The sequence below is a fragment of the Pan troglodytes genome, chromosome 2 (genome assembly GCF_028858775.2).
Source record: "Pan troglodytes isolate AG18354 chromosome 2, NHGRI_mPanTro3-v2.0_pri, whole genome shotgun sequence".
NCBI lineage: Eukaryota > Metazoa > Chordata > Mammalia > Primates > Hominidae > Pan > Pan troglodytes.
In genome coordinates, this window is record NC_086015.1 from 51,766,851 (window position 1) to 51,788,145 (window position 21,295).

Below are 21,295 nucleotides of genomic sequence, written 5' to 3' on the forward strand. Positions count from 1 at the left end.
AACTAATTAAATAAAAAGTGAATTAAAAAAAAAAAGAATTATAAGTTTAAAATGTAAAACAGGCCAGGCACGGTGGCTCATGCCTGTAATCCCAGCACTTTGGGTGGTCAAGGCAGGCGGATCATGAGGTCAGGAGTTCGAGACCACCCTAGCCAACATGGTTAAACTCCGTCTCTACTAAAAATACAAAAAATAGGCCAGGCGCGGTGGCTCATGTCTGTAATCCCAGCACTTTGGGAGGCCGAAGCGGGCCGATCACAAGGTCAGGAGTTCGAGACCAGCCTGACCAACATGGTGAAACACATCTCTACTAAAAATACAAAAAGTAGCCAGGCGTGGTGGCAGGCACCTGTAATCCCAGCTACTCTGAAGGCTGAGGCAAGGGAATCGCTTGAATCCGGGAGGCGGAGGTTGCGGTGAGCTGAGATGGTGCCACTGCACTCCAGCCTGGGTGACAGAGCCAGGCTTTATCTTAAAAAAAAAAAAAAAAAAAAAAAAAAAAAAAAAAAAAGGCTGGGCGTGGTGGCGGGCGCCTGTAATCCCAGCTACAGCCACTCAGGAAGCTGAGGCAGCAGAACCATTCGAACCCAGGAGGCAGAGGTTGCAGGGAGCCAAGATCGCGCCATTGCACTCCAGCCTGGGCTACAGGGCAATACTGCATCTCAAAATAAATAAATAATAAAGCTTCTTGAAGAAAATACAGTAGAATATATACATGACTTCAGAAAAGGCAAAGATTTCTGGCCAGGCGTGGTGGCTCATGCCTGTAATCCTACCACTTTGGGAGGCCTAGGCAAGCAGATCACCTGAGGTCAGGAGTTCGAGACCAGCCTGACCAACATGGAGAAACCCCGTCTCTACTAAAAATACAAAACCAGCCAGGCATGGTGGCGCATACCTGTAACTCCAGCTACTCAAGAGGCTGAGGCAGGAGAATCGCTTGAACCCGGGAGGCGGAGGTTGCAGTGAGCTGAGATCGCGCCATTGCGCTCCAGCCTGGGCAACAAGAGCGAAACTCCGTCTCAAAAAAAAAAAAAAAAAAAAAAAAGGCAAAGATTTCTATAAGAACACAAAAAGTATTAACAACACAGAAAAATTTTACTAAATTGTTCTGTATCAGGAAATGGCAAATAATGGTCCACGGGTCAAATGTAGTCCACTCTTGTTTTTGTAAAGTTTTACTGAAGCAAATTCACATTCATGTATTTCTTGTGGCTACTTTCACACAATAGCAGCAAAAGCAAGTACTTGCATCACAAACCATATGACCCAAAAGGCCCAAAATATCTGGTATTTTACAGAAAAAGTTTACCGTTTCCTGCTGTATATGACAATTACAAACCTCTGCTCATCAAAGGACATCATTATGAGAGTAAAAACATAAACTATTAAGTGGGAGAAGAGATCTGGAATAAATATTTCTGACCAATGAACCATATCCAGAATACCTAAGAAAAATTCAGCCAGGTATGGTGACTCACGCCTGTAATCCCAGCACTTTGGGACGCTGAGCTGGGAGAATCACTTGAGCCCAGGAGTTTGAGATCAGCCTGGGCAATCAGGCGAGACTGTCTCTACAAAAAAAACAGAAAAAATTATCCGGGTGTGGTGGTGTGGACTGGTAGTCCCAGCTGCTTGGGAGGCTGAGGTGGGAAGATCCTCTGAGCCCAGGCGTTTGAGGCCGCAGTGAGCTATGATCAAGCCAATGTACTCCAGCCTGGGTGATTAGGCCAGACCCAGTTTCAAAAAAGAAAAGAAAAAAAGAGAGAGAGAAAGACCAATGTGCAAATTTTTAAACAGGCAAAAGATTTAAACAGGTACTTCTCAAAAAAGGATAGCCAAGTGGCCAATAAATAAAGTTGCTCACATTAATTAGTTATTAGCAACTAGAAAATAATGCATTATAACCACAAATCTACTAAATAACCAAAATGTAAAAGACAAAAAGATTCCAAGGATTGGTGAGAAAGTAGAAAATCAGAACACTCAGCCAGGTGTGGTGGCTCATGCCTGTAATCTCAGCACTTTGGGAGGCCGAGGCAGGTGGATCACGAGGTCAGGAGATCGAGACCATCCTGGCTAACACGTGAAACTGGTGAACCCCTATCTCTACTAAAAATACAAAAACTTAGCCGGGCATGGCAGCATGCACCTGTAGTCCCAGCTACTCGGGAGGCTGAGGGAGGAAAATGGCATGAAACAGGGAGGCGGAGCTTGCAGTGAGCCGAGATCCCGCCACTGCACTCCAGCCTGGGCAACAAAGCGAGGCTCCGTGTCAAAAAAAAAAAGAAAGAAAGAAAGAAAGAAAGAAAATCAGAATGCTCATACACTGTTTGTGGGAGTATAAATTGGTAGAACTGCTGTGGAAACCTGTTTAGCAACATCTACTAAAGTTGACCAACCTATGACATAGCAAGTAAACTCTTAAGAACACAACCAAAAGAAACATCTAAGTTGAGCAAAAGAAATATATAAAAATATTCACAACAGCACTATTTATAATAGCTCTAAGCTGCAAATTACCCCAAAAGCCTATCAATGCAAAATGAATAAAAAAAATTGTGGTGTATTCCCACAACGGAATACTATACAGCAACTGTTGGCAAATTATGAAACAGCTATCGAAAAACAACAAGGGTCTCACTGTGTCACCCAGGCTGGAGTGCAGTGGAATGATCACTACTCACTGCAGCCTCCAACTCCTGGGCTCAAGTGATCCTCACACCTCAACCTCCTAAGTAGCTCCAACCACAGGAGTTTGCCAACATGCTAACGCTAATATTTTAATATTCTGTAGAGATGTGGTCTCACTATCTAACCCAGGCTGGTTTTGAACTCCTGGGCTCAGGCAATCTTCCCACTTCAGCCTCGCAAAAAAAAAAAAAAAAAAACTAGCCACACGTGGTAGTATATGCCTAGGCTGAGACAAGAGGATTGCTTAAGCCCTAGAGGTCAAGGCTGCAGTGAGCTGTGTTCATTCAGGACACCACTCCAACCTGGTAACACAACAGGGTACCATCTCAAAAAAATCAAAATTAAAGTTTTACCAGTACACAGCCATACTTATTATGTACTGCATATACATACACTCATTTACGTATTGTATATAGCTGCTTTCATACTACACTGAGTGGCTGTAACAGAGTCCACAGAGCCTACAGGCCTAAAATATTTACTATCTAAAATATTTACTATCTGTCCCTTTAATTAATTAATTAATTTATTTATTTAGAAACAGGGTGTTGGCCGGGCGCGGTGGCTCACGCCTGTAATCCTACGTTTTGGGAGGCCGAGGTGGGTGGATGACCTGAGGTCAGGAGTTTGAGACCAGCCTAGCCAAGATAAACACAAACACAAAATTAGCCAGGCGTGGTAGTGCATGCCTGTAATCCCAGCTACTCAGGAGGCTGAGGCAGGAGAATCACTTGAACCAGGGAGTCGGTGGTGGCGGTGAGCTGAGATCGCACCATTGCACTCCAGCTGCGGCAACAAGAGCGAAACTCTGACCCCAAAAAAAAAAAAGAGGAGAAACAGGGTGTCACTTTCATCCAGGCCATAGTGCAGAGGTGCAATCTCAGCTCACTACAACCTTCGCCACCTGGCTCAAGCAATCCTCCCACCTCAGCCTCCCAAATAGCTGGGACGACAGGGGCCCTCCCAAACGCCTGGCTAATTTTGGTATTTTTTTGTAGAGACCAGCTTTTGCCATGTTGTCCAGGCTGGTCTTGAACTCCTGGACTCAAGTGATCCACCCACCTCAGCCTCCCAAAATGCTTGGATTATGGGAGTGAGCCACAGCATGCAGTACACTCTGTCCCTTTAGCAAAAAAATCAGGCTGGGCGTGGTGGCTCATACCTGTAATCCCAGCACTTTGGGAGGCTGAGGCAGGCAGATCACAAGGTCAGGAGTTCAAGACCAGCTTGGCCAACATGGTGAAACCCCGTCTCTACTAAGAATACAAAAATTAGCCAAGCATGGTGGGGCGTGCCTGTAATCCCACCTACTCGGGAGGCTGAGGCAGGAGAATAGCTTGAACCCGGGAGGCGGAGATTGCAGTGAGCCAAGATTCCACCACTGCACTCCAGTCTGGGACAGAGCTAGACTCCGTCTCAAAAAAAAAAAAAAAGAAAAGAAAAAATTTAGCCAGGCGCAGTGGCTCATGCCTGTAATCCCAGCACTTTGGGAGGCTGAGGCAGGCGGATCACCTGAGGTCAGGAGTTCAAGACCAGCCTGGCCAACATGGTGAAACCTCATCTCTACTAAAAATACAAAAAAATTAGCTGGGTGTGGTGGCGGGTGCCTGTAATCCCAGCTACTTGGGAGGCTGACGCAGGAGAATCGCTTGAACTCGGGAGGCTGAGGTTGCAGTGAGCTGAGATCACGCCATTGCACTCCAGCCTGGGCAACAAAAGCGAGACTCCATCTCAAAAAAAAAAAGAAAAAGAAAAAATGTATCAGCCCGTACACAGCAATGACAATAAACAAATTACAACTATAAGCAATAACACAGAAAAATTTGAGGCCAGGTATGGTGGCTCACGCCTGAAATCCCACCACTCTGGGAGGCCGAGACGGGCAGATCACTTGAGGCCAGGAGTTTGAGACCAGCATGGCTAACATGGTGAAACCCCATCTCTACCAAAAATACAAAATATCAGCTGGGAATGGTGGTGCACACCTGTTAATCAGCTACTTTAGAGGCTGAGGCATGAGAATCGCATGAACCCAGGAGGCAGACTGCAGTGAGCCAGGATCGTACCACTGCATTCCAGCCTGGGCAACAGAGAGAGGCTGTCTCAAAAAAATTTAAAAAAAGAAATTTTTATAAATGTAACATTTGTCTGCATGCTTCAAAAATGTTAAGTCATGGGCCAGAGGGAGTGGCTCATGCCAGTAATCTCAGCACTTTGGGAGGCCAAGGCTGACAGTTACCTGAGGTCAGGAGTTGGAGACCAGCCTGGCCAACATGGTGAAACCCAGTTTCTACTAAAAATACAAACATTAGCTGGGCGTTGTGGTGCATGCCTGTAATCCCAGCTACTGGGGAGGCTGAGGCAGGAGAATCATTTGAACCTGGTGGGGGAGGAGATTGCAGTGAGCCAAGATTGTGCTACTGCACTCCAGCCTGGGCAACGGAGCAAGACTCTGTCTCAAAAAACAACAAAAATGTAAGTCATAACAAACAAATGTCAATCAGCTGTGCGTGGTAGCTCAAAGCAGCAATCCCAGTACTTTGGAAGGCCAAGGCAGAAGGACTTCTTCAGTCCAAGAGTTCAAAGCCAGCCTGGGTAACACAGTGAGACCCTATCTCTATCAAATTAAAAATTAAAAAATTTGGCCAGGCGCTGTGGCTCACACCTGTAATCCCAGCACTTTGGGAGGCCAAGGCAGGCAGATCACTTGAGGTCAGTAGTTCGAGACCAGCCTAGCCAACATGGTGAAACCCCATCTCTACTAAAAATACAAAAATTAGCTGGGTGTAGTGGTGCACACCTGTAATCCCAGCTACTCGGGAGGCTAAGACAGGAGAATGGCTTGAACCCGGGAAGGGGAGGCTGCAGTGAGCTGAGATCGCGCTACCACACTCCAGACTGGGTAACAGAGCAAGACTCTGTCTAAAAAAAAAAAAAAAGAAAAGAAAAGCCAGGCGTGGTGGAATGTGTCTGTGGTCTCAGCCACTCAGGAGGCTGAGGCAGGTGGATCAGTTGATCCCTGGAGGTCAAGGCTGCAATGAGCTATGACCATACCACTGTACTTTAGCCTGGGTGACAGAGCAAGGCAGTATCTCAGAAAAAAAAAAGACAGGCTGAATTATCTCAAATTAAATAAGACTAAAAATATATAACTAAATAAAATATGTGGTGTTGGTGTGGATCTTATAAAGGACATTTTTGAGACAACTGGTGAAATGTGAAGATAGATTATATGGTAAATAATGGTATTATATCAAAGCCAATCTCCTAAATTTGATCACTGTATTTGCCAGGATAAATCCCATGTTCTACAGAGATCTGTGCCTCAGTCTCAAGTCTCTCAAGCTATTCCCTCCCTGCTAGACTGGACCTGATGGATGATGACAACTCAAGTGACTACGACTGCTGATTTCTTTCACGTAAGTCCATCCTTTTATTCTTGCTTCCAAGACCTATATGCTAATCTCTGTTTTCTCCCTCATCCATTCCACAAAGTCCTAGAATCAGCATGATTTTGGCAAAACAATACCATTCTCACATACGGATCATGAAATGTTCAGAAAGAGAGATCATAACATTTGCCAAATTCAATAGTTTTCTCCTATTTCATTTTTTTCTTTTTGAGACACAGTCTCACTCTGTTGCCCAGGCTGGAGTGCAGTGGCACAATCTTGGCTCACTGCAACCTCTGCCTCTCAGGTTCAAGTGATTCTCCTGCCTCAGCCTCCTGAATAGCTGGGATGTTTTTTGTTATTTTTAGTAGAGACAGGATCTCACAAGGTTGACCAGCCTGGTCCAGAACTCCTGATTTCAGGTAATCCGCCCGCCTCAGCCTCCCAAAGTGCTGGGATTACAGGCGTGAGCTACCACGCCCAGCTTGCTTTCTCCTATTCCTTAGCCACAGAACATTTTTAGAAACTCAGAGAGAGGTCTATTACGAAAAATTGTTCAAAGTGAAACTTGAAGACAACAGATTCTTCTTAGCCCTCTGCATTTACTCCTCCCCTCCCTCTTCTCAGATGCTACAGGTACTCCCCAGGAAATAATTATAAAACCAGTGATCAAGTCCAACTCCAACTGTAAGCCCCTTCTTATTAACTTCATGTTCCAAATGGTTTATTCAATCAAATGAAAACAGACTGTTAAAGTGACAGTCCTCCAACTCCCACCCTTTCCATTACACCAGACTGATCCAGTTGGTGAGAATTCCTGCCATGAGGTCAGTCATACTTACTGGGAAGAAATTCAAAGGTGTCAGAAAGAGATAGCTTATGAACTGTGACTCATCTAAAACATCCCAAAATAGTATTATCCAGTTCAATCACACCACCACATTTGTTAGAACTGGCTATGACAACATTTTATGCTCAACGTATTTACAGGTGTTCCACCAAATCACGTAACAATTGAAAATAAATTTAGAAAATGTTGAATGAGGCTAGGCACAGCGGCTCACACCTGTAATCCCAGCACTTTGGGAGGCCGAGATGGGAGAATCACCTGAGGTCAGGAGTTTGAGATCAGCCTGGCCAACATGGTGAAACCCTGTCACTACTAAAAATATAAGAATTAGCCAGGTGTGGCTGGGTGCAGTAGCTCACGCCTGTAATCCCAGCACTTTGGGAGGCCGAGGTGGGCGGATCACGAGGTCAGGAGATCGAGACCATCCTGGCTAACACGGTGAAACCCTGTCTCTACTAAAAATACAAAAAATTAGCCAGGTGTGGTGGCAGGCACCTGTAGTCCCAGCTACTCGGGAGGCTGAGGCAGGAGAATTGCTTGAACCCAGGAGGCGGAGGTTGCAGTGAACCAAGATCACGCCACTACACTCCAGCCTGGGCGACAGAGCGAGACTCCATCTCAAAAAAAAAAAAAAAAAAAAAAGAGAAAACATTGAATGATAGTTCCCTTAAAATAGGTGTATCCATCTCCTCAATGCATCTCCTTCTTCAACAGTAATAATCTTTCTTTTCCTCTTTTTTATTTTTCAATATTTTTTAGAGACAGGGTCTCAACTTTGTTGCCCAGGCTAGTCTGGAGTTCCTGGGCTCAAGTGATCCTCCTGCCTCAGCCTCCCAAAACGTTAGGATTACAGGCATGAGCCACCACACCCAGCCCTTTTGGGTCAACACTTTCAGAGGACAAGGCAGGAGGATAGCTTGAGCCCAGGAGTTTGGGACCAGCCTGGGCAACAATAGCGAGACTCCAGCTCTAAAAAAAAAAAAAAATTATAAAAACATAATTTTTTCAGTGAGTTCTGACAACTGCTTTAAAATACGTCAGTATTACACTTTACATTTTTGTAGATATATTAAGAAAAGCTCAATTTCACAAGATTGTTGCTCAGGCTAGTCTCAAACTCTTGAGCTCAGAGGACCCACTCACCTAGGCCTCCCAAAGTGTTGGGATTATAGATAGGCATGAGCCACAGTGCCCAGCTGAGATTTTTTTTTAAGAAAAAAATATATATATACAGTATTCTGTTTTATGTTTACACTATATTTTCACAACACAAAATACTTCAGTTAGGTTTTTTTCCTCAAACAGGGACTCACTGTCGCCTAGGCTGGAGTGCAGTGGCATGATTATAGCCCACTGCAGCCTCAAACTCCTGGGCTCAAGAGATCCTCCTACCTCAGCCTCCCAAGTAGCTGGGACCACAGGCATGCACCACCACACCAAGCTAATTTTTTTTTATTTTTTGTAGACGGCTCTCACCATGCTGTCCAGGCTGGTCTCAAACTCCTGGGCTCAAGGACTCCTCTAGCCTCAGCCACCCAAAATGCTAAGATTATAAGCATGAACCACTGCACCCAGCCTTTCTCTTTAGGAAAAAAAAAAGAGAAAGAGATACTGATGGGATTTCGCTCTATCACTCAGGCTAGAGTGCAGCAGTAGTACTACTGTAACTCATGGCAGCCTCTAACTCCTGGGATCAAGTGATCCTCCTGGGTCAGCTCCCAAGTAGTTGGGACTACAATTACACACCACCATGCACGACTAATTTTTAGTTTTTCTGATAAATAGGGTCTCAATATGTTGCTCAAGCTGGTCTCAAACTCCTTGCCTCATGTGACCCTCCTACTTCAGTCTCCCAAGTAGTCTGGATTACAGGCATGAGCCAGTGTGCCCAGCTAAATATGTACTGTTCACTGTACATTGGCCATACTTCAGCAAAGCTAGAGGACACATTACAGGGAGAGAGAGAAAGATGAAAAAAGTAAAAATATGGAAAAAATAAATAAATGAAACATCAATCAAATAAATAATTACAATGTCAGTGAACTCAGGTTTCTACCTACAAATCCACATGGTACGGAGTACAAGCCTGCACTGAAGTTGATCATATAGCTTTCCAGAGCCTTGCCCACCACCTGGTCCAGCATGCCCTCTGCCTGGAATACTAGTCCATGTCTCCAGCACAGCAGCCCATATTTTGCAGCCTACTGAGCTCTATCTAACTGGTCATGCTACATCATGTAGGCTCACTGCCCTTGCACATGAATTATAAAGGCCAGAAGCTAGCTAACTAGATTTTTCAGATTTAACTATTCTTCTACAGTAATTTGTTTTATCCACACGTATGTGGCTGAGCAGTTCAGTTAGACTATTTGTTTTCTCCATGTTGGCAAATTATTTCCTACATGGCCCCCAAGTTACAAGAATATCTATGAGTTCATTAGTACAAAATTCAAAAACAAGCAAAACATAATACTATATTATTCAGGGATGCACACTAACACAGTGATACCTATAAAGAAAAGCAAGGAGGCCAGGCGCGGTGGCTCACGCCTGTAATCCCAGCACTTTGGGAGGCTGAGGCAGGCAGACCACCTGAGGTCGGGAGTTCAAGACCAGCCTGAACAACATGGAGAAACCCTGTCTCTACCAAAAATGCAAAATTAGCCAGGCGTGGTGGCGCATGCCTGTAATCCCAGCTAGTCGGGAGGCTGAAGCAAGAGAATCGCTTGAACTCGGGAGGCGGAGGTTGCAGTAAGCCGAGATCGTGCCATTGCACGCCAGCCTGAGCAACAAGAGAGAAACTCCGTCTCAAAAACAAAAACATACACAAAAAAAAAAACGGCAAGGAAAAGATTATCTGTGGGGAAAAAGAGGAGTTTATGGTTGGGGAAGGAACACATACGTTTGTTAGGGTTGTCAGCAATTTCTGACCTGGACTGTGGTTAAACGGATGTTCTCTTTATAATTATTTAAGTCAAAATTTATTTTACTCACTTTCTATATATTTTGCAATAGGAAGTTGTTTAAAAAAAAAAAGAAAGAAACTAAACCATTATTCCACAAGTAAATTTCCTACACTATTTTGCTTAAACAGGTGCTTATATTCCACTTTCATCAGACAGAGTTCTAAGCTACAAACTCAAATGCTCACTTCAAATATATATACAACACTTACGGTCTCCTTCCTAGTCCCATGTTCCCAAAGATAGTCTCTCCATTCTGAAATTCATACAACAGCAGAGTGAAATCAGTTCAGGAATATAATATTCTACATTTTTCCTCCAGTTGCAAATTAATTTTTTTTTTTTTTTGAGATGGAGTCTCACTCTGTCGCCCAGGCTGGAGTACAGTGGCATGATCTTGGCTCACTGCAACCTCCGCCTCCTGGGGTCTAGCAGTTCTCCTGCCTCAGCCTCCCGAGCAGCTGGGATTACAGGCGCCTGCCACCACGCCCAGGTAATTTTTGTATTTTTAGTAGAGACAGGGTTTCACCATGTTGGCCAGGCTGGTTTCGAACTCCTGACCTCAGGTGATCCACCTACCTCAGCCTCCCAAAGTGCTGGGATTACAGGCGTGAGCCACTGCCCCCAGCCTAAATGATTTTTTTAAGTGCAATGACAGGTTTACAATTTTGGGCATAAGGGTACATGTTCTCAAGATCTCCTGGAGCTGTGTCACGTAAAAAAGAAAACAAAATCTTGGATATCTCCCAAACACAATTAAAATCCAGTTACTTGAGACTCTCACTTAACCTTCTACATTTCTTACTCTCAGAGCTTTCCTGTTTTTTTAAACACAGATGCTTATAATCCATTTTAAAATGCAGAATAAAAAAACAGCTCTAGGCTGGGCACTGTGGCTCATGTCTGTAAACCCAGGACTTTGGGGGGCCAAGGCGGGAAGACTGCCTGAGCCCAGGAGTTCGAGAACAGTCTGGGCAACAGGGCAAAACCCTGTCTCTACAAAAAAAAAATACAAAAATTAGCAGGGTGTAGTGGTGCATCCTTGTCCCAACTACTCAGGAGGGTGAGGTGGGAGGATCTACCTGAGTCTGGAAAGTCGTGGTCGAATATGCAGTGAGTTGAGATCATGCCACTGCACTCCAGCCTGAGTGACAGAGTGAGAGAGACCCTGTCTCAAAAAAAGAAAAACAGCTCTATCCTATTATTACAATTATGTTTACATTATGTATGCACACGTACTAAAGCCTTGGAGGGCTTGTGGGAAAATTAGAAACTTTACTTGTAGTGAAGGTAAAATATATTTTTCTTTTTTGTTTTATACCCACATCTTCTTAGCAATTTTTTTTGTTTCAAATCATGTGTTTGGTAATGCAATATACCTTTAGCCTTAGCCTTATGAAATGCTTGGTTCTTTCTAAATCTCTCAGCATTTGATAGAACAAGAGCCAGCTGTCCGACATCCAGCATGACTTGGGAAGTTACTATATAAAGTTCCACTCTAGCCGGGCATGGTGGCTCACGCCTGTAATCCCAGCACTTTGGGAAGCCGAGGCAGGAGGATCACGAGGTCAGATCAAGACCATCCTGGCTAACACAGTGAAACCCCATCTCTACTAAAATACAAAAAAAAATTAGCCAGGCGTGGTGGCGGGCGCCTGTAGTCCCAGCTACTTGGGAGGCTGAGGCAGGAGAATCGCCTGAACCCAGGAGGCAGAAGTTGCAGTGAGCCGAGATCACACCACTGCACTCCAGCCTGGGCAACAGAGCATGATTCTGTCTCCAAAAAGAAAAAAAAGGTCCACTCTGATTTTTTTCTTTTCCTTTTTCTTTTTTTTTTTTTTTGAGATGGAGTTTTGCTCTTGTTGTCCAGGCTGGAGTGCAACGGGCACAATCTCGGCTCACTATAATCTCCACCTCCCAGGTTCAAGTGATTCTCCTGCCTCGGCCTCCTGAGTAGCTGGGATTACAGGCATGTACCACCACACTCGGCTAATTTTTTATTTTTAGTAGACATGGAGTTTCTCCATGTTGGTCAGGCTGGTCTCGAACTCTCAACCTGAGGTGATCCACCCACTTCAGCCTCCCAAAGCGCTGGGATTACAAGGTGTGAGCCACCGCACCCAGCCTCCACTCTGATTAAAAAAAAAAAAAAAAAGTCCAAATAGTGAACTCGGCCGGGTGCGGTGGCTCACGCCTGTAATCCCAGCACCCTGGGAGGCCGAGGCGGGTGGATCACAAGTTCAGGAGTTCGAGACCAGCTTGGCCAACATGGAGAAACCCCGTCTATACTAAAAATACAAAAATTAGCTGGGCGTGGTGGTGGGCGCCTGTAATCCCAGGTCCTCGGGAGGCTGAGGCAGGAGAATAGTTTGAACCCGGGAGGCAGAGGTTGCAGTGAGCCAAGATTGCGCCATTGCACTCCAGCCTGGACAACGACAACAACAACAAAAAAACAGTGAACTCTTTTTTTTTTTTTTTTTTTTTAAGACAGAGTCTCAGCTCACTGCAATCTCTGTCTCCCAGGCTCAAGTGATCCTCCCACCTCAGCCTCCCAAGTAGCTGGGCCTACAAGCATGCAGGCACCACCACACCCAGATAATTTTTCTTGTATTTCTTTGTAGAGATGGGGCCTATGTTGCCCAGGCTAGTTTCAAACTCCTGGGCTCAAGAGTTTTGACCACCTTGGCCTCCCAAAGTGCTGAGATTACAGGTGTGAGCCATGCCCAGCATAAACTCTTATACCATACTGATTACTCAGGGAAAAAACTTTTTAAAGTATGTGATTTATATGTCTCACTGAAACATTCTTTGCTTTGTTAATTATCTATCTCATCGAATTTTGTTCTATACCATTATGGATTGTATCAATCCCTTTCATCTGGGAAAGTGTTGAACACCATTTTGAGAGGAAGGCAAGTACATCGGTTCCCAGTGGCACTAAACCAGGAATTGTTTTTAATTACGGCTTCTGACTAAAAATATTCTTCCCTAATATTTTAAAATCTGGAACTAAATAATGGTTTAGTTCCCAGGAGTCAAATAGCCTACATATAACACTCTCTGAAAACACCATTTTTGAAAAGATTCATACATTCCTAATTAAGAATCCCAATATAATTTCAATCGTATTATGTAAAATACTTTATATGATGTAATCTGTAATTTTACTCTAAATTATGTTACAATTAATAAAGTGCAATCAATATGTACTATATTATAGTGAATTAAACTATTGAAAACCTCAATCAATAGCTAATTTGATCATTCTAGCCCAGTTCATAATGTAAGAGAACAGGAAATGGATACTTTAGCTGTAAAGGAACATGGAACTTTCAAATTTTTCACACATAAAATACATAACACACACACATCCCACAGAAAATGATAATGATAAAGCAAATGGGTAAAATGTTAACTGTAGATTCTGAGTGAAGAGAAAATAAAAGTTCTTCATACTAATCTTGTAAGCTTTTACTTTTAAGTATGTTTAAATTTTTGTTATAAAAAACATCAGGCAGCTAGCTGGGAGCGGTGGCTCACATCTGTAATCCCAGCACTTTGGGAGGCAGAGGTGGGCAGATCACCTGAGGTCAGGAGTTCAAGACCAGGAGTGGCCAACCTGGTGAAACCTTGTCTCTACTAAAAATACAAAAATGAGCCAGGCATGGTGGCAGGCACCTGTAGTCCCAGCTACTGGGGAGGCTGAGGCATGAGAATCACTTGAACCCAGGAGGCGGAGGCTGCAGTGAGCCGAGATCGCACCACTGTACTCCAGCCTGGATGACAGAGCGAGACTCCGTCTCAAAAAAAAAAAAAAAAAAAAAAAAGGGCCGGGCACAGTGGCTCACGCCTGTAATCCCAGCACTTTGAGAGGCAGAGGTGGCCGGATCATGAGGTCAGGAGTTCGAGACCAGCCTGGCCAAGATGGTGAACCTCTGTGTCTACTAGAAAATACAAAAATTAGCCGGGCGCAGTGGCAGGTGCCTGTAATCCCAGCTACTTAGTAGAGACGGGGTTTCACCTTGTTAGCCAGGATGGTCTCCATCTCCTGACCTCATGATCCGCCCTCCTCAGCCTCCCAAAGTGCTGGGATTACAGGCATGAGCCACCGCACTCCGCCAACCATAACACTTTTATGTGTTGCCACCACTGCCTGAAAATCCCATCCTCCCCCACTTAGCTGAAGAACTCACACTCAACTTTCAAGACACAATTCAAATGTCCTTTTCCACAGAAACATTTCCTGACATCACCAAGTAAGTCAAAGGCTCTACTCACACAGCTCATTAGACTGTGAGTCCCCTGAGGACAAATAATATAAAGTATTTGTTTGTATTCTTAGGACCCTGCACCTAATCAAATTCTTAACATTTGCTGAGCTGCAATCAGTGGAGAAAAGGAGCCCTTTTAAATAAACTTTTCTGGAATAACCAGATAACCATAAGGAAAAAACAGAAAAATGGATCTGCCATTTCCCACACTAACTACCAGGGCAAATCCTAAATGGATAAGAGAGTGACATGTAAAAATAAGGCTGCGGCCGGGCACGGTGGCTCACGCCTGTAATCCCAGCACTTTGGGAGGCCGAGGCAGGCAGATCACGAGGTCAGGAGATTGAGGCCATCCTAGCTAACACAGTGAAACCCCGTCTCTACTAAAAATACAAAAAAAAAAAATTAGCCAGTGTGGTGGTGGGCGCCTGTAGTCCCAGCTACTCGGGAGGCTGAGGCAGGAGAATGGCATGAACCCGGTAGGCAGAACTTGCAGTGAGCTGAGATTGTACCACTGCACTCTAGCCTGGGCGACAGAGTGAGACTGTCTCAAAAAAAAAAATAAATAATAAGGCTGGGCATGGTTACTCATACCAGTAATCCCAGGACTTTGCAAAGCCAAGGCAGGAAGATCACTTGAGCCCAGGAGTTCAAGACCAGCCTGGGACCAGGCACAGTGGCTCACACCTATAATCCCAGCACTTTGAGAGGCTGAGGCGGGTGGATCACCTGAGATCAGGAGTTCAACACCAGCCTGGTCAACATGGTGAAACCCCGTCTCTACTAAAAACACAAAAAAATTAACCAGGCGTGGTGGCAGGTGCCTGAATTCCCAGCTACTCGGGAGGCTGAGGTACAAGACTCACTTAAACCTGGGAAGCAGAGGTCGTGGTGAGCTGAAATTGCACCACTGCACTGCAGCCTGGGCAACACAGCAAGACTTTGACTCCAAAAAAAAGATCAGCCTAGGCAACACAGAAAGACCCCGTCTCTATCTTTATAAATTAAAATAAAAAAAGGTAAAAAATGAAATCATACAAGTACTAAAAGAACACATTGCTGAATTCCTTTATAACCTAGGAATGATAAAAGCTTCCCAATTATAATTCAAAATGAGAAAAGTAACCACATCAATATATTTAACTAAATTTCTTTAACTTTTTGGATAATAAAAACATCACAGACAAACACATTTACAGCAAGATCACCGAAACAATACTATTTTTTAAAATTTTATTTATTTATTTATTTTTTTGAGATGGAGTCTTGCTCTGTCGCCCAGGCCGGAGTGCAGTGGCGCAATCTCGGCTCACTGCAAGCTCTGCCTCCCGGGTTCATGCCATTCTCCTGCCTCAGCCTCCCAAGGAGCTGGGACCACAGGCACCCGCCACCACGCCCGGCTAATTTTTGTACTTTTAGTAGAGATGGTGTTTCACCTTGTTAGACAGGATGTTCTCAATCTCCTGACCTCGTGATCCGCCCACCTCAGCCTCCCAAAGTGCTGGGATTACAGGCGTAAGCCACGACGCCCCGCCTATTATTTCTTATTCTCAATTATATTTGAAAGATCAGTAAGTTGTTAAACGATTTAGTGATCAAGAACAGTCCCCACAAAAAAGGTCTACTGATCATAGATTCATACAGGCAGCTAACAGCACGCTAGAAACAACGAAAACCAAAATGAATTAAAAGACAAAAATTATGAGGAAAGATATGACAGACAATTCCTAAAAAGCTAATATTTGTAAAATCAGAGTTCGAAAATATAAATAAAAGAGTATAAGATAGCAGAGGCTGGGCACAGTGGCTCCCACTTGTAATCCCAGTGCTCTGGGAGGCCGAGGTAGGGAAATCACTTGAGTTCAAGACCAGCGGGGCCAACACAGTGAAACCCCATATCTACTAAAAATACAAAAATTAGCCAGGTGCGGTGGGTGGTGCATGCCTGTAGTCCCAGCTACTCAGGAGGCTGAGGCAGGAGAATCGCTTGAACCCGGGAGGCAGAGGTTGCAGTGAGCCAAGATCACTCCACTGCACTCCAGCCTGGGCGACAGAACAAGACTGTATCTCAAAAAATAACATAATATAATATAACATAACATATCATAACATAAAAATAAAGGCTGGGTGTGGTGGCTCACACCTGTACTCCCAGCACTTTGGGAGGCCGAGGTGGGTGGATCACTTGAGGCTGCGAGTTCAAGACCAGCCTGGCCAACACGGTGAAACCATGTGTCTACTAAAAATACAAAAATTAGCTGGGTGTGGTGGCACACACCTGTAATCCTAGCTATTCGGGAGTCTTGAGGCACAAGAATCGCTGCAGAGGTTGCAGTGAGCCGAAATCACACCACTGCACTCTAGCCTGGGTGACAGAGCGAGACTCTGTCTCATAAATAAATTAATTAAATAAAATAAAGATAGCAGAGAAGGGCTGGTGCGGTGGCTCGCACCAGTAATCAAAGAGCTTTCAGAGGCCAATGCAGAAGGATCGCCTTCCCGCCAAAAATTTGAGACCAGCCTGGGCAACACAGCAAGATCCCATCACTACAGAAATTTAAAAGTCACCCATATGCGCGTGGTAGCACATGCTAGTAGTCCCAGCCTCTTGGGAACCTGAGGTGGGAAGATGGCTAGAGCTGGGAGATCAAGGCTGCAGTGCGCTGTGATCAAACCACTGCACTCCAGCCTGGGCAACAGAACAAGATCCTGTCTGTAAAAACAAAAATAAAACACGCAATTGCAAGGACACCAAAATTATATTCTCACACAACTTCAGAAGGTATCTCACCTACAAAATGTAAAAAATTCCATAAATTCTATTTATGGCACAAGACCTGCATCAGGAGAAAGCATGGAGAAGACTCGGTACAGCGAGAGGATAGGGAACTGCAACATAGTAAAATATTGTTAGGTCTTCACAATGACTGCTGCAATATTTAATGCAAATGTTAAATGCCTCTTCAAAAAGCAGCTTCCTACAGTTAAAAAATAGTAATATTCTATAACTAAAATTTGTTTTTTGCTTTTTTTTTTTTAAATTCTACACGCTAGCAGCAGCAAAGGAAAAAAGCTGGATGCTACACCTAAAAGTATACAGCAACTGAGGATGCCCAAATAACAGTAAGCTGATGTACTTACAGGGAGTTTGGTGAAGGCCGGGTTGGTGACATGCTTCCCAAAGGCATCTTCCTGGAACTGAAGAAGCTGCACCACCAGCCCAGCCAGTGTTTTATTGGTAGGAGCATCTGCATGAACATACTGCAAGATAAAGACAGGCATTCAAAAACTAGTACAATTTTTGCAGGAGAAAATGTTGGCTTACTTCCTAGTACCTACTAAGTACTTACGTTATGGGAAATTTATAGATGTCTGAGACACGCTCTGTGCTATAAAGGAGCTTACAAAAACAAATATGTGTGTGCATTTAAAAATGGTTAAGACGGTTAATTTTTTTTTTTCTTTTCTTTGAGACGGAGTTTCGGTCTTGTCACCCAGGCTGGAGTGCAGCGGTGCGATCTCGGCTCACTGCAACCTCTGCCTCCCGGGTTCAAGCCATTCTCCTGCCTCAGTCTCCCGAGTAGCTGGGATTACAGGCATGAGCCACTACCCCCAACTACTTTTGTATTTTTAGTAGAGACGGGGTTTCACCACATTGGATAGGCTAGCCTCAAACTCCTGACCTCATGTGACCTGCCCCTGCCTCGACCTCACAAAGATAAATCTCCTGTGTTTTTTACCAAAAAAAAAAAAAAAAAGTGAAATATTATCCATATTAATGTAAAGAATGTCAAAAGCCCAAACCAGTAGTAGACACATCAGCTAGGAAGCTTCACAGCAAGGAAAAATAATGGGTAACACAACAAGAAAAGAATAAATTAGTGAGTTAAATGTAAAAGTTTTATTTGGCAATTACATGTTCAATATCACTTTGAGTAGCCAATACACTCAAAAAAATTTTTTTTCTTTTTTTTTGAGACAGAGTCTTGTTTTTCACCCAGGTTGGAGTGCAATGGCATCATCTCAGCTCACTGCAACCTCCGCCTCCAGAGTTCAAGCGATTCTCCTCCCTCAGCCTCCCTAGTAGCTGGGACTACAGGCGCGCAACCACCATGCCCGGCTAATTTTGTTTGTATTTTTAATATAGACGGGGTTTCACTATGTTGGCCAGGCTGGTCTTTAACTTCTGACCTCATGATCCGCCCACTTCGGCCACCCAAAGCGCTAGGATTACAGGCGTGAGCCACCACACTCGGCCTCAAAAAGTATTTTTAAATCTCCAATTCCAAGCAAGAAAAACATCTATACCTGCCTTTCAGTTGGACGAGAGAATTTTTATTTTTATTTTTATTTTTGCCGGAGCTAACTTTCAAACTACCATCCAACATTTCAAGGTTAATGTGGTATGTCTCTATTACAATAAATATTTTTTAGATGAGTGGTGTATGGTCAAAATTACATCAACTGCAAAGTCTACAATTATTATGCATAGGACAAAGGGCACACAATTTCTGCTACTACCATTGAAACTTACTTACAGCATATAAAAAGGCAATCATTTACTTTTTTTTTTTTTTTTTGAGATGGGGTCTTCTTCCATCACTTAGCCTGAAATGACGAAACCCCGTCTCCACTAAAAAACAAATACAAAAAATTAGCTGGGTGTGGTGGCGCACACCTGTCCCCATGCACTCCAGCCTGGGTGACAGAGCCAGACTCCGTCTCAAATAATTAATTTTAAAAACTTTTTTTGCGTGTGTGTTTTTGGAGTCTCGCTCTGTCACCCAGGCTGGAGCACAGTGGCGCAATCTCTGCTCAGTGCAAGCTCTGCCTTCTGGGTTCACATCATTCTCCTGCCTCAGCCTCCCAATAAACTGGGACTACAGGCACCCACCACCATTCCTGGCTAATTTTTTGTATTTTTAGTAGAGACAGGGTTTCACCATGTTAGCCAGGATGGTCTCGATCTCCTGACCTCGTGATCCACCCGCCTCAGCCTCCCAAAGTGCTGGGATTACAGGTGTGAGCTACGGTGCCCAGCCAATTTCAAAAACTTTAAAAACTACATACTACTTTCCCCTTCCTTATACTATATTGATAATTTGCAACAAAAACTAGCAAGCCTAGTTTTTGAAGGACTATATACTTTTTTTTTTCAAGACAGTGGTTTCTTGCTGTCTCCCAGGATGGAATACAGTGGTGTAATGACAGCCACCGCAGCCTCAATCTCCTGGGCTCAAGTGATCCTCCTCCTCTACCTCCCAGAGAGCTAGGACTACAGAGGCGTGCCAACACATCTGGCTGATTTTTTAATTTTCTGTACAGAACCGTTTTCACCAACTTCTCTGGGCTAGTCTAGAACTCCTGGGTTCAAGTGATTCTCTCACTTTGGCCTCCCAAAAAGTACTGGGATTAGAGGCATAAGGTACTGCACCTGGCCCATATACTTTCAAGTGAAAATTTGAAGTCAGTTTTTCTCCAATATACTCAACATAGTACTTTTTTTTTTTTTTTTTTGAGACAGTCTCACTCTGTTGCCCAGGCTGGAGTGCAGTGGTGCGATCTTGGCTCACTGCAAGCTCTGCCCCCCAGGTTCACAACATTCTCCTGTCTCAGCCTCCCAAGTAGCTGGGACTACAGGCACCCACCACCACGCCTGGCTAATTTTTTGTATTTTTAGTAGAGACGGGGTTTCACCGTGTTAGTCAGGATGGTCTCGATCTCCTGACCTCGTGATTCGCCTGCCTCGGCCTCCCAGAGTGCTGGGATTACAGGTGTGAGCCACCGCGTCCAGCCCCGTAAATTTCTAATAAACGGTATTCAAGGGCCAGGCGCGGTGGTGGCTCACACCTGTAATCCCAGCACTTTGGGAGGCCAAGGCGGGCGAATCACGAGGTCAGGAGATCAAGACCAACCTGACTAACGCGGTGAAACCCCGTCTCTACTAAAAATACAAAAACTAGCCGTGCATGGTGGCACTTGCCTGTAGTCCCAGCTACTCAGGAGGCTGAGGGAGGAGAATCGCTTGAACCCAGGAGGCGCAGGTTGTAGTGAACCGAGATAGCGATCGTGCCACTGCACTCCAGCCTGGGTGCACTCCAGCCTGGGTGACAGAGCAAGACTCACTCTCAAAAAATATAAAATAAAATAAACTTCGAAATAGACCTGCTATGGACCCACAAAAATTAAAAATTAAAACTCTGGCCGGATGCAGTGACTCATGCCTGTAATCCCAGCACTTTAGGAGGGCAAGGTGGACAGATCACTTGAGGTCAGGAGTTCAAGACCAGCCTGGCCAACATAGTGAAACCCCGTCTCTACTAAAAATACAAAAATTAGCCAGGCATGGTGGTGCATGCCTATAATCCCAGCTGCTTGGGAGGCTGAGGCAGGAGAATGGCTTGAATCCGGGAGGCGGAGGTTGCAGTGAGCCGAAAGTGCGCCACTGCACTCAAGCCTGGGTGACAAAGCGAGACTCCGTCTCAAACGAGAAAAAAAAAATACTTCAAGTATATCTTACAAAACTGACAAAATACATTGTACATATCCGCAAGATAACTTCATAATCTTTAATAAGCACAGGTTTCCTAAAGGAGTCATATAATGTACTGCACTTTTTTTGTACACGGTAAAGCAACATCAAAAAATAATGACCGGCTGTGCACGGAGGATCACACCCATAATCTCAGAACTTTGGGAGGCCGCGGCGGGTGGACCACTTGAGGTCAGGAGTTTGAGACGAGCCTGGCCAACATGGCCAAACTCCATCTCTACTAAAAAAATACAAAAACTAGCCAGGCAGAGTGGCACACACCTGTAATTCCAGCTACTCAGGAGGCTGAGGCAGGAAAACTGCTTGAACCCAGGAGACAGAGGTTGCAGCAAGCCAAGAGCGTGCCACTGCACTCCAGCCTGGGTGACACAGTGAGACTGTCTCAAAAATAATAACTACAATCTGTATTTTACAGATTAACTAAACAATGCCAAACTCTATAGCTGAAAAAGACAATGTCCTTGAAAAAGGCTGTTCAGATGGAACCAAATCAACATTTCAGGTAAATATACATATATATGTAAACATATATGTAAATATATAGATGTAAATATATATTTTTTTTTTCTTTT

The 21,295-nt window shown here is 44.3% G+C and overlaps 1 protein-coding gene across 4 annotated transcripts in view; it reads right to left on the reverse strand.

The window, feature by feature from the left end:
* The window catches only part of SMARCC1 (SWI/SNF related, matrix associated, actin dependent regulator of chromatin subfamily c member 1), a 195,230-nt gene that overhangs the window by 168,824 nt on the left and 5,111 nt on the right, over positions 1-21,295 (reverse strand). For 2 of the 4 annotated variants that reach the window (XM_001154676.8, XM_009445383.5), the window contains exon 2: positions 17,312-17,431. The exons of 1 other annotated variant lie outside the window; for it this stretch is intronic. In XM_001154676.8, coding sequence (XP_001154676.1) covers positions 17,312-17,431 — 120 coding nt within the window. Of the gene's footprint in view, positions 1-10,111; positions 10,156-17,311; positions 17,432-21,295 lie in introns of those variants that run through there. One more of the 4 variants, XM_063805688.1, reaches the window with a different exon arrangement.